Genomic DNA, 13,370 nt, shown 5'->3' on the forward strand with positions numbered 1-13,370 from the left:
TGAGTGGAAAATGAAAAGATGTTAAAAAAAAAAAAACAATTATTAGTTGCGGTTTCAAAAATTCGTGGAAAAAATGCCTGTCTCTTGGGGCCCATGCATGAATGAGTTGTAAGAGATCAATTTGAAAATCTCTTCATAGAAGAATCAAAGAAAGTGGCTGAATTTATTAATGCCTTGGAGTAGCCTATCCTACACATCTGGTGATATTTACATAATAAGAGAAAATTTCATTACCCAATTTATTAGTCGCACTACTAAATATTTAGCATGAATATATTACTTTATGTTTTATTTATTATTGTATATATTGTTATTTTATTAAAAAATGTATATATCTTAAATAGGGATAAAATTAAAAGGTTATTAATTTTTAAAATAAAGTTAATAAGCTTTAAAATTTTTCTTGATGCCGGCAAAACATTTTTGAATTGAGTTATAAATTGGACGGGAATATATATTTAGGAGCAAAATCCATTTTTTAATACACAAACAGTGAAATCCGTTTTCAATAAGGCGCCCCACCATCCCCTTTCCAATCTGTCTTTTTAATTGACTAAATAATGTTAAGCCGACACAGAAATTTCCAGGATGGCTCACAACTGTGCCTTCCTGTTTTTTCTCGTCAACTTGTCTTCTTATTTCTATTGATTGGCTAAGTCAAGCTTTGATTTTTGGATATTGCGTAGATTTTTTGCTTGGTTACAAAATAAAACCTTTCTCCGGTTTACAGTTTGTTAATTACCTTGCGACCATCACTCTCATCATAGTATTTATTGCGAAGCATTAATCTCCTCCTGGGTCTTGAATAGAATCTGATAACAAGCCTTATCCCCACCAGCATGGGAAACCTTATCTTTCATTTCTGCTTCATCTTCTTCATGGCTTACCCAGGTTTTTGTCAGTCCAATTTTTCTAATTCCGATGAAGTGGCTCTTCTTGCTTTCAAATCTTCTGCCAGGGATCCTTACAATCACTTGCAAAACTGGTCCAATTCGTCTTCCATATGCAATTGGTCTGGAGTTACATGTGATTCTAAGCATGAGAGAGTAAGAGTATTGAGCCTTGAAAAGATGGGTCTCAAGGGAACCTTGCCCTCACAGATTGGCAATTTGTCGTTCTTAGTGAAACTTGACCTCAGCAGCAACAACTTGTATGGTAAGTTGCCAGAAGAGTTGCTTCACTTGCAGAGGTTAGAAACTCTCAACCTGAGCTATAATGCTTTCAGTGGAGAAATCCCAAGTTCGATAGGAAGCTTATTTATGCTTCAACACTTGATTCTTGGCAATAATAACTTTGGAGGCATCATTCCTGCAAGTATATCCAATTTGTCTACGTTGGAGACCTTGGATTTGAATTCTAACTCTCTCCAAGGATCTATTCCGTTTGATATTGGAAGACTTCAACGTCTCAAAATTTTACGCCTTTCTGTAAACAAGCTTTCAGGAATTATGCCTCCATCTATTTCTAACATTTCCTCACTTGAGCGGCTCATTTTGTCTCTCAACCTCTTACAAGGTATGCCTTTTGTATAAGCTTTTATTCTATTTCAAAATTCATACTATCGCCGGTCCTTAATAAAGGAAGTTAGTAAATTACTTGATTATAGCATATATTTTATGACCTCTCTAAAATATTTATGTATATTATTATATTGTATATCAATTTGTAAGTGAGGCAAATTAGTTTAGAGAAAAATAATAAATATAAATACTTTAAAGTAATTTAATAACTTTCTTGGTCTTCCCAAATTAGTCCAATTATAGTAAGGACCAGAGGTAGCAATATGTCTTCTCCACCTCTGTCTCTATCTCTATATATGTAGATATTATCATATTGTAATGTAATGAATTTGTTAGATGAATTTCATATCGTCAAAAGTTGAAACATCAACTGAAAAATTTTCAAATATAAGTTTCAAATTTTCAGAAGTTTAGTGTGAAGTTTTGAAAATATTTTTTTAAAAAAGATTTCACACTCATCTTCCATAATTTACTACTCCATATATAATAATTTGCAATTGAGGTCCCTCATTTTAAACACCAAGCGATATATAACTTGGACCGAAAAGAAAAAACCTATTCATTTGCCAATAACATGATAATCAAGCTTCCTTATAGGTAAAAGATTAGGAGTTGGTTAGTATTTACCTCTCTAATTGAAAAAAAAAGTAGTGTTGATACTATGTTGAATCATGAAATTTAACCTTGTTTTGGTTTAGGTCCCAAAAATTTAAAATCAGTAATTTTGGTCCTTAAAATTTGACCTCATTTTGGTCCACCTAAAATTTTTTTGACTCTGGAATAGTAATTTTGGTCCTTGAAACCTCGTTTTAGAGGTCAAATTAAAACTAAAATGAAGTCAAGTTTTAAAATTTAAAGACTATATTAACCCCAAAGAATTACTCATTTTGTAAGTCAATTATGTTTTACAAAACTTATGAGCTTTAGAAATTACAAAATTCCGGCTCTAAATTGCCGTTGCCTTTTTTGCTTTTTTTTTTTTGGTCTAATATTATCTGATGGTAATTTTGAACATCGCTCAAATTATTGGATATATATAAAGAGATAACAGTAATACATTACAAAAAATCTAATGTCTTACTCAATTTTCTCTTAATAGTAGTATTTTCCATACAACAGCTTACAGAGCTCACAAAAATTTTATTTTTTGTTGCCATATTTCAGGATATATTCCCATAGAAATGAATAAGCTTACAAAGCTGAAAATTATATACTTGGGAGGTAATAAGTTGAGTGGCCAAATACCAAGAAGTATTGGGAACTTGATCATGCTTCAAGAGTTATCTCTTTCAAACAATAACTTACAAGGTACGCATAAGATTTTAAATCAACATAATTTGTCATTATCTTCTTTTTTTTTCCCTTTTGATGATTTTCCCCGGGCATGCATCTTTTCTATCGTTTTTCCAACAACTATACTTGCATCATTAGAAGCAAGCACATTGATTTTTTATCAATAAGCAATCAAGGTAAAAAAATTAGACTGGTGAATAAACTAGTTAAGATTGTGAGTCAAAAGTTAGTAGGTCAAATCTAGTCAGATCACTAATAATTAAAATAATGTAATGTAACTAACATCTATAAATATATCCTTAGTTTAATTATATTTTTTTCTTTCCTTCTTCAGCACATCAAGTCTTTTCTCTTTCTTCTTTTTCATACGCAACGGTCAATATGATTGACGGGATTGGCAAATTTTTTATCTCTCTCCTCCATTACTACCCTTTCTCTTTCTCATATAATAAAAGTAATAACAAATTAATAATAATCACTCTCTTCCTCTATCATTTCCTCAAAACCCATTCTATTTTCCAAACTCGCGTCTTTGGATTTCTTTAAACAAGAGAGGAGCACCCTGCCATCAAGTCTCAACTCGCCCACAAACTAGAAGGAGCGCACCTTGAGGCTCAAACTTTCAGTAGCCTCCATGACTTCACCTTGGTCAGATTTGATCGGTCCCTCTTCTTTGAACTTGGCATCGTTTACGTCTCTGCAATGGTCCAAGAGGGAGATCTCACTACTAAAATGGTAGAGGGAGTACAAGGAAGAAGCCATTCTATATGGTAGTGGCAGGTAAGGAGAATGACGGCAAGACCTAGGATAAGAGTTTTCCTTTCCCCCTTTTTCTCTAAAAATAAACCTGTAACTCGCCTAGCTCAGCAAGTTATCCGGGTTAGGCTGGGTTGCCTCAACTTAGGCCTAGTCACACCAGTTCAGTTCTTCCCCAGCTTTGTTGATCATCTAGACCGGACAGGTGGCCGGTTCGTTGATATTTGGTCTTGACATGTCGGCCTGATCCGGTTTTCAATTCCATGTAAGCTCTTAGTTGAGATAGTAAGTAGTCTCACCCACCGTAAGAAGGAAAACATGAGTTTGAATCCTGATAAGTACACCTGTTGGGAGAACTTTAATCTTAACAATCAAAATCCAATAGAGATTAGTCTTGAATTCAAAGTAACTTGATGATATTCTGAAAAACTAAAAAGTAATATTAGTAATAAAAGAGGCTATAACCACCAACAAGCTATTCGCTTGGTTGAAGTATTAAGCAGCCTCACCCGACAAATCCCAGAAAGCACAATCGTTAGGAGAACTTTAACCTTATACGCTTCTAATCCAATAGAAATTAGTCTTAAACCTATAGTAGATTTTGAGATACCTTGCTTTTTACACAAAAAGAGGTTATAACCAATTTAAATTTAGGTCCATATTCTTTAATGCCAACCAAGTGAGTCTTATTCTTATAAACCTTGTTTTTTTTTTTCACAAAATAAAAGAGGTTATAATCGATTTATGTTTGAGTCGATATTTTTTAATGCCAATCCAAAGTAGCTTCAACCTTAAATGCTTCTAGCCCAATAGGTATTAGTATTATACCTTCTTTTTTTTTGGCTGCTTGAGAGAGCCATCTGAGTGAGTCTTATACGTATAGTGAGTTTTATTTTTATATACCCATTTTCACCCAACCAAAAGTCTTACCAGGGAGAAAAATCAACATCTCAAGTGTGCAATACTTTCATATGATGTACTTGAGATAGGTATGCTACTATAATAATCAAGAAGCGAAGTATACTTCATAATTATTTGATTTCACACTCAAGAGGCGAAGACTTGGCTTACAATGCTGCATGGTTCTTAAAACTGATGAAGACTGGTTCTTTTTTCAAGACTTTGCAACATGAAGATTTCATTACTCGCCGGGAAATTCCACCATTGTTTGGGGTAGAATTGCCCAATAAAATGATTCTTGAAACGTAGTCAAACTTTGAAAGTTCGAGTGAAAAATCGCAACGGTAGATTTTACTTTAGCAAATGTTGGCATGCATTTATGAGAGACAATAAGCTGGAGAATATTGATATCCTGATTTTCAAATTTATTACAAATAAAAATTCAACACTAAGAGTTAAAATTTTTTATGGCCAAAGCTGTTATGAGAAGCAAAATTTAGAATCTGGAAAAGAGAAAGATTTTAGTGGATTGCTTCCTAAGTCTGCAAATTAGACGGTCCTTGCTTCCAAGTAAAACTTCAACTGGCTCTGATACCATATTAAGCATGTAAGAACAAATGCCAATGAAATGTCATTAATAAATAAAAGAGAGACATTGAACCCCCTTTGGGCTATACAATTCTTCCTTGAGGATAACAAACAACTTACTAAACCCTTGGGAGAGAGCCATGTTATCCTATCTCTAGAGAGAGACCCATGTTATACTATGTCATGTTAAAAAAACATAAGATACCGTTAGTTAGTTAGTTAGTTACTGAGATTCTGTTTTATTTTTCATTTCTGTACACTAGCCATTATACTCAAGGGACATAACCCATAAAAGGGGTTCCTAGATCATTTGTACCAGTGATGATTATTTTCCAGAATTGAATACACTCTGAATTCTTCAATCTCTCCTGACCTCTCTATTCTCTCCTTCTCTTTTACTCTCTTCTCCTTCTCTCTAATTTCCTCTATTCTCTCTGTTTTTCTTCCCTTTCCTTTCCCTCTCTCTCGTTCTTTTTCAATAACATAACAGTGGTATCCAGAGCTAGTCTTTCCTCGGCCCTACCCCACTACTTAGTTCTTTCTCCCTCATTCCCAATCAATTTCAAGTTCTATCGAGGAACGTCTCCGTCAATAAATTAAAAGAGGCCCTTCTTGGCTTGTCCATGTAGCTGCAAGAACTTATACCACAAAAAGACTTGCTTCATCTTCGACATTGAGGGTCCATGGCAGGATTTAATTCTGAATTTGACGTGATTTCCTCCAAACTCTCATTGCCTGAAGATTGGTTGGTCGATGCTTACATCTCGGCACTGCAAGAAGACTATGTTGAACCAGTACATCTGTTCTTGCCTCGGACGATGCGCAAAGCAAAAAGCCTCGCAAGAATGCAGGAGCTCACTTTGCAATGTAAACGCAAGAAGAATGAGGCCCAAGAGGTATTTGTTGAAATGCAAGAATCGTCTAGCGTCAACGAGCAACCGCAGAAGAGTCATCCAGATGTTTGTGAAGACAAGTGCAAGAAACCCATAAAGATGTTGTCAACAAAAGAAAGAACGCTTGAACCACTTGTTCCTCAACAAGAAACCGAGGGCAATGGTGCAGCCAAAACCACGCGACTAAGCTTCTTGGAGCAAGCGCAGACGTGTTCACATGTAACACGAAAGACCGAAGACGCGAAGGTAAGCCCAAACACGATGACGAATGGAGTTGTGGTCGCTACGCATGGAGTTGTTAATGCTCTTCGCAAACCAGAAATGTGGAGTAGCGTGAAAATCAGCTCTGCTATTAATGGTTCTCTAAGTGTCAACTCTGTTAAAGGATCACAAGACCTTTCGCACGCAACGCACAGGTGGAGTAGCAAAGAAATCACATTTGCGTGTGGTGGATACCAGCCATTACGATCGCGTTTTACAAAAATGTGTTCAGGATTGTCTGTGTCTTCAAACTCGATGAATACGCGATTGACTTGGAGAAGTGAAGACTATATGTGACTTTCAAGGCAAACTAAACAGGTTATGGATTGTCGTGGAAAGCAAAAGCTCATTTTGAAAAGTCAAATGCCCAGCCGTCTCCCGACTTCTCTGTTCTCTCCTTCTCTTTCTCTCTCTTCCCTCTTCTTCCTCAAATTCCATAACATCCTATCTCTAGAGAGAGACTCATGTTATCCTCTCTCTAGATTTCATTTTGAAACGGTGGAGAAGCTCCTCCAGATAGCGTCCAAAAATAAGCTACTTTTGCTTATAGGTCAATTACAAAAGTAGCACATCCAAACGATGAATTTTACTCAAATAAGCCAGTAACCTCAGTTACACACTTTCCCAAGTGTTTTTGGCTTCTCCAATGACAATCCAAACATGCCCTAGGTCATTTGTAGAGCCTAACTAAGTGACTCGTCTAACTAATTAACTACCCACCTTACCATTTCATCCTTCCAACAACTCTGCTTTTAAATATAGGAGTTAGAAAATTGGTTTTGGTTGTAAGACAATCCATTTTATCTCACATATTTATAATTTTTCTTCAACCTAATTTATTTAACTTATAAATTAATATATATATATATATATAGTCCAATGTTAGATAGAGATATTTTAGAGAAATTATGTCACACATTTATTAGAATTAAATTTGATTAAATAACTCTTATGTTAAGAGCACTGAGGAGTATTGTTTTATGCTACAAATCAGACTTCATAGTATTATGATTTTATTGTGCTGTCATACTGCAGGAGACATTCCCAACGAAATTAGCAATCTTACAAATGCGAAGAATATATACCTGGAAACCAATCAATTGTCTGGTCACATACCAAAAAGCATTGGAAAATTGACAACGCTTCAAGAGTTATCTCTTGCCAACAACAACTTTGAAGGTATATATAGTTTATTAAATTGGAAGTGCTCGGCACTTTTCTTTTACTATGATATTTTTTTCGTGGGCTCTTCTGTAATATCTCATGCCTAAGCAATCAATAGATATAGTGCAGAGAGTACACTTTCTTCAATCCTATATATAATATACAAAATAACTAAATTATATAGATTAAAAAGTTAGTTTAAATTGTTTAAGGAAGTAAATATGTAAAATTTATATTTAAATTTTTAAAAAATAATCTTATTTATGGGGAAAAAATGAACGAGAGATAGAGAATGAGGTGAATAAGAAAGTGAATGAAAAATAATTGATGCAATAATATAACTAAAAGTGAAAAAATTGATTAAAATTCCCAACATTTTATAAATAGAATCAAAATATTCAAAAACCTTCTCTCTCACATGCAGTATTTATTGAAAAACTTGGTGATCTAATCAAAGTGAATTTCATAAAGTTAAATATGCTTTTTGGCCGCACATCACCAGAGATTTGAAACTTAATAACAATACTTCAATGGGTATATTTAGGCAAGAGGCTTCTAGCACCCCACTCTCTAATGTCTCCTATAATATCACAAGCTCTCAAGTCCCAAATATATTTTTCCTTTTTATTAATAATTTGATTCTATATAAAATCAGTGATATTGATATCTTATAATAAGTGCGAAATGTTATAATTTTGAATTTTGTTACTTTTTTAAAATAAATCAAAATTGCAAACTTTCAAAGTAATTTTTTTTAAAAAAAAGGTTAAAAAAATTTAAAACTGCATCATCAAAATGTCATTTTATTTTATGTGGAATCTAATGATCCACGGGGGAAAGAATATTTGGGAGCTTTGCGCATTACAAGGGGTACTAGAGAGTGAGGCATTAGAAACCCCTTACCCAAATTAGTATATCCAGAGGTTGACAGCTTAGAAAAGTAGAAAGTGCTACTATCACTAAAAGAAGAAAAAAGACTCCATCATACTAACACATAACCTAAGTGTTGCTCATTTTACTTCTAACTTTTTATGCATCATCAACACTATAAACATTGCTATTTTTATTTTTGGTTTGCAGGAATTATTCCCAATGAAATTAGAAGCCTTACAAATCTGAAAATAATGGACATATCAGCTAATCAACTATTTGGCCACATACCAAGAGGCATTGAAAACTTGACTATGCTTCAAAATTTGAACCTTGAAAACAATAATTTAGAAGGTACATTTTCACTCCCAATATAACGTGCTTATTATCATTTTCCGGTTAATATATATGATATTCTATTTCTATGCATCAGCATCATTCAGTAGTGCTTTTTCTTCTTATAGTTTGCAGCCATAATGCACAAGATGTTCAAAGGGCGCTATGCCATTTATTTGTGCGCGCGCGCGCGCACACATATATAGAGAGGGGGGGCACTATGCTACTAAGACTACTTGACTGGTTAGATTTAATCATCTACAATAATAGAGTTGTGTTCAAATAAAAGAGCTAGTCCCTCACAATGTGGTGATTTAAAATTGCTTTTTCATGAGGAGATGAGTCCACACTTAGTCCTTTACAAACTTCGAACTAGCTTCTAATATATAAGAGAATACCTATATTTAATCAAAGAAAAAATAGTGTTCATCAAAGAGTGCATAAAAAAAAATACATGTCAGTTCACAAAAAAAAACATGTCAATATTCTCAATGCAAATCTCCACATTCTAAAAACCATAGTGTGTGGCCATATACATTGAAGAACAAATTAGTTGCATTAGATCCACTTCAAAATAAACCAAATTAATCCAATATAGCGCACAACTAATACCATATTCATTTTAAGGTACCTCTAAAAATGTATAAGTATGCAAAATATAAAAATTGACTTTGGAAAAAGATTGATTTTTTTTTCCTCTCAACTAACTAATTGACAAGTTTAATAAAGATGCAAAAAGGAGTAAAATGGCTTTTAGTTTATAAAAATGGTATGAGTGAGATGAAAACAAGTGACAAGAATGAGATGGTAATCCTCCAGTACAATGATTTAGACTATCATTACTTTAATTAATTTGAGAGTTAGCCAGCTTCAAAAGACTCTAATGGCCATCCCTAAGACTCAATTTAATTAGAATAATTAATACCTAGCCATCTTGAGTACTAAAAGTGCCATTAGCACTGTGAGAGAAAGTTAGCTCAAACTGATATTGTCAGGTCTTTTTCCTCTTAGATCACTCAAACTGCTCTCTAAACCCATAAGAATCCCCTATTAATCTTCTGAAAGAGAGAAAAGTTGCTCCATACACGCTAGAGAATATAAACATGCAACTTTCTAAACGGCTAACGGAATATTGTGATATGTTGATTCCCAATCCACCAAAACTTTTTATGCATATTCTCATGTGAAGTGATAGAGAGAATAAACAAAAGAAAGGTAAGTTCCCATGCTTGTACATTTATGTTCTTTTGTGAGGTTTCTACCAAAAGTTTTCTAGAATTTTATAATAAAAATAGTAAAGGATCTATAAACATCTTATATCCAACCTACTGTACGTTAAAATACATTATCTGACTTTACCCAAAAGAAAATTACATTACCGGTAAATAAAGTCTTGGTGGATAGCATTAGTGACCAAGCACTCAATAAGTATCATAGGCACATCCAAATAGTTAGATAGTATAATTTTATTTACATTTTTATATTTACTTCATTGGTACTCCAATTATTTGTATTCCAGGCTCAATACCTTTGGAAATAGGCAATCTTCAACAACTTGAGACATTATTGTTGTCTCAAAACAAATTGACCGAATATATTCCATCCGAAGTTTTCAACATCTCAACTTTAGAATTCTTGTCTCTCTCAAACAATTCTCTATCAGGAAGTCTTCCATCAGATCTTGGATATGGCCTTCCTCATCTACAAGAGTTGTATTTATGGGGAAACAAACTTTCTGGAAGAATCCCGAGTACTATATCCAATGCTTCTAAGTTAACCATTCTAGAATTGGAGCAAAATAATTTTGAAGGGGTTTTACCAAGCACACTTGGACATTTAAGATACTTAGAAACCCTTTCGGTGCATGGGAACAATTTCACCATAATGGATGATTTAAATTCTGAAACTGGCTTTTTTAGCTCGTTGTCAAAATGTAGACATTTGAAAACTCTGATTCTCTCAGAGAACCCATTGCGTATGAAACTTCCCAACTCCATCGGAAACTTATCTGATTCTTTACAGATGCTGATGATCGACTTCTGCGGGGTTTATGGCAACATACCATCAGAAATTGGAAATCTGTCTAACTTGTTTGAGATATCTTTTGCTGGAAATGTTTTAAATGGATCAATTCCAGCAACAATTAGCAACTTACAGGCTCTTCAGCATTTGAATCTTGTGGGCAATGAGCTAGATGGTTTCATTGTAGATGAGCTTTGTGACATTAGAACACTTGCATATTTATATCTATCTCGAAACAAGCTTTCTGGAGCAATACCCCCTTGCTTAGGAAACCTTATGTCCCTACGAAGACTTTACTTGGGCGGCAATAAGTTGATTTCTGATATACCTTCTTCCTTTTGGAACTTGACGGGTATATTGGAAGTAAACCTATCTTCCAATATGTTAGTTGGAAATCTTTCATTCAAGATTGGGAACATGAAAGCTCTTATTCGATTAGACTTGTCAAGAAATCATATTTCAGGCACCATTCCATCAACCATAGGCAGCTTACCAAATTTGCAAAATGTCTCCTTAGCAGATAACATATTGCAAGGGACGATTCCGGAATCACTTGGGAATTTGCTGAGCTTAGTAAAGCTAGACCTTTCCCAAAATAATTTGTCTGGTGAGATTCCTAAATCACTAGAGTCACTTACATCCCTTAAATATGTTAATCTCTCTGATAACAGACTGCAAGGTGAGATTCCTAGTGGTGGGGTCTTCAAAGATTTGACGGCTGAATCTTTCATGATGAATAAAGCACTTTGTGGTGAGCCGAAAATGCAAGTGCCTCCATGCAGAAAAGAACAAAGAAAGAGGTCAAAGGCAAAATGGATTTTGTTGAAATACATACTACCTATGGTTTTGTCAGCAATTTTAGTTCTTTCAGGCATTATCCTGTTTCGTCGTAAACGAAGGAATTCTAGGCATACCATAGTGAAACAAGATTTATCAACTTTAGGAATGCCAAGAAGGATTTCGTATTTTGAAATATTGGATGCAACCAACAAATTTGATGAGAGTAACTTACTGGGAAGTGGAAGTTTTGGTTCTGTATTCAAAGGAAGGCTTTCAAATGGAATAATGGTTGCTTTTAAAATATTTAATTCTGATTCAGAAGCTATGTCAAAGAGCTTTGAAGTGGAATGTGACACAATGCGTAATGTGCGTCACCGCAATTTGGTGAAGATCATTAGTAGTTGTTCCAGTGATGACTTCAAGTGTTTGATAATGGAGTTCATTCCCAATGGAAGTCTTGAAAAATGGTTATATTCTCATAACTACTGTTTGGATTTTTTGCGAAGGTTAAATATAATGATAAATATTGCATCTGCTTTGGAGTATCTCCATCATGGCTTGCCAACACAAATAGTTCACTGTGATCTGAAGCCAAGTAACATTTTGTTAGATGACAACATGGTTGCTCATGTGAGTGACTTTGGAATTGCAAAATTTTTAGATAAAGGGAAATCTAGGACACTCACAGAAACAATACCTACAATTGGTTATGTAGCACCAGGTAATTATCCTACACCTTTGCTTCTTTTGCTTCCCCCTTCAATATGCATACTCACAAATTCTTATATGACAAAAACTCTTGATTATTTACTTCTAACTTATGAGGGATTTTTTCAGACTAAACAAGGGAGCTATACTTGTTTAAGTAATTTACAGTATACGCTTGTCAGATACTTTTACGTTTTGTTCTTTGAACTTTTCCTCAATTTATTGATTCTGTCTTTAAACTAATTTGAAATAATTTTAATAAGTCAATTCTTTTATCTTTTTTAACTTGAGCTAGCCTAATCCTTGCAATTCTTTACACCTCAATAAACTGCAAGGGCTGAATTGATTAAATTCTTAGTTTGCAAATTGTTTTTATGAGATTGTTGATTTTTTTTTTTACCTTGGTGGAATCAAATCATATGCAGAATATGGATCTCTTGGAATAGTTTCAGCAAAAGTTGATGTGTACAGTTTTGGAATAATACTGATAGAAGTATTCACAAGAAAAAGGCCAACAGAAGATATGTTTGTGGATGGACTGAACTTAAATAGTTGGGTAAGTGAATCAATGTCACATTCACTAACTCAAGTGATAGATTGCAATTTATTAAAAGGAGATCATGGTGAACAATATATGGCTAACATTTTGACATCTACATCCTCTATTCTTCAATTGGCCTTGAATTGTTGTGCCAATTTTTCACAAAGGCGTTGCAATATGTCAGAGGTTGTGGTATCATTAAACAAGATCAAGGACATGTTTGTTCAATCACGTCATTTAAAGAAATATTGAAGCTATTTGCAGCTAATTTGCATTATTGTCTATCTCTCATATTTAGAAATTGGATGCAATACGTAGTGAGAAATTAATGGGGACACACTGTTGAAAAATATATGAGCTGTAAATTTAATTTATTGTTTTTTTGTATGAGCTGTAATATATGGATTATGAACGTTTTGATTAATGACAAGTAGGAGTCCATATTTTTAAGTTTTTAAAGAAGATATTGATGTATATTTACTTCTTCCCTAGTTCCTTTTTGCGGATGTTTCTTGATGCTACATTACGTATGGTTATTTTTTAATATTCATAAATCCTTATTCACGTTATTATTTCATATTTTGATTATAATACTTTTTGGCAAACAAATAAATTAAGAGTTATGGGAAAGCACTTATAAGTGAGTTTGACAATTTTGATGAGTTAAATAATGCCATTCAACAACTTGCAAGTGATGTGCTTATCTCACGTTGGAAAATTCATTACATTATATATATA

General features: G+C 33.8%; 1 protein-coding gene across 1 annotated transcript; it reads left to right on the forward strand.

The window, feature by feature from the left end:
* Positions 1-839: 839 nt before the first annotated feature.
* LOC114755305 (receptor kinase-like protein Xa21) lies at positions 840-13,094 on the forward strand. Its single transcript, XM_028944173.1, has 6 exons — positions 840-1,515; positions 2,685-2,828; positions 7,247-7,390; positions 8,456-8,599; positions 10,101-12,104; positions 12,517-13,094. The coding sequence occupies exons 1-6, from the start codon at positions 840-842 to the stop codon at positions 12,882-12,884; spliced, it is 3,480 nt and encodes a 1,159-aa protein (XP_028800006.1). The 3' UTR covers positions 12,885-13,094.
* Positions 13,095-13,370: the final 276 nt, after the last annotated feature.

This window comes from Neltuma alba, unplaced genomic scaffold (genome assembly GCF_004799145.2).
Source record: "Neltuma alba isolate B1F8T4 unplaced genomic scaffold, ASM479914v2 tig00010248_pilon, whole genome shotgun sequence".
Lineage (NCBI taxonomy): Eukaryota > Viridiplantae > Streptophyta > Magnoliopsida > Fabales > Fabaceae > Neltuma > Neltuma alba.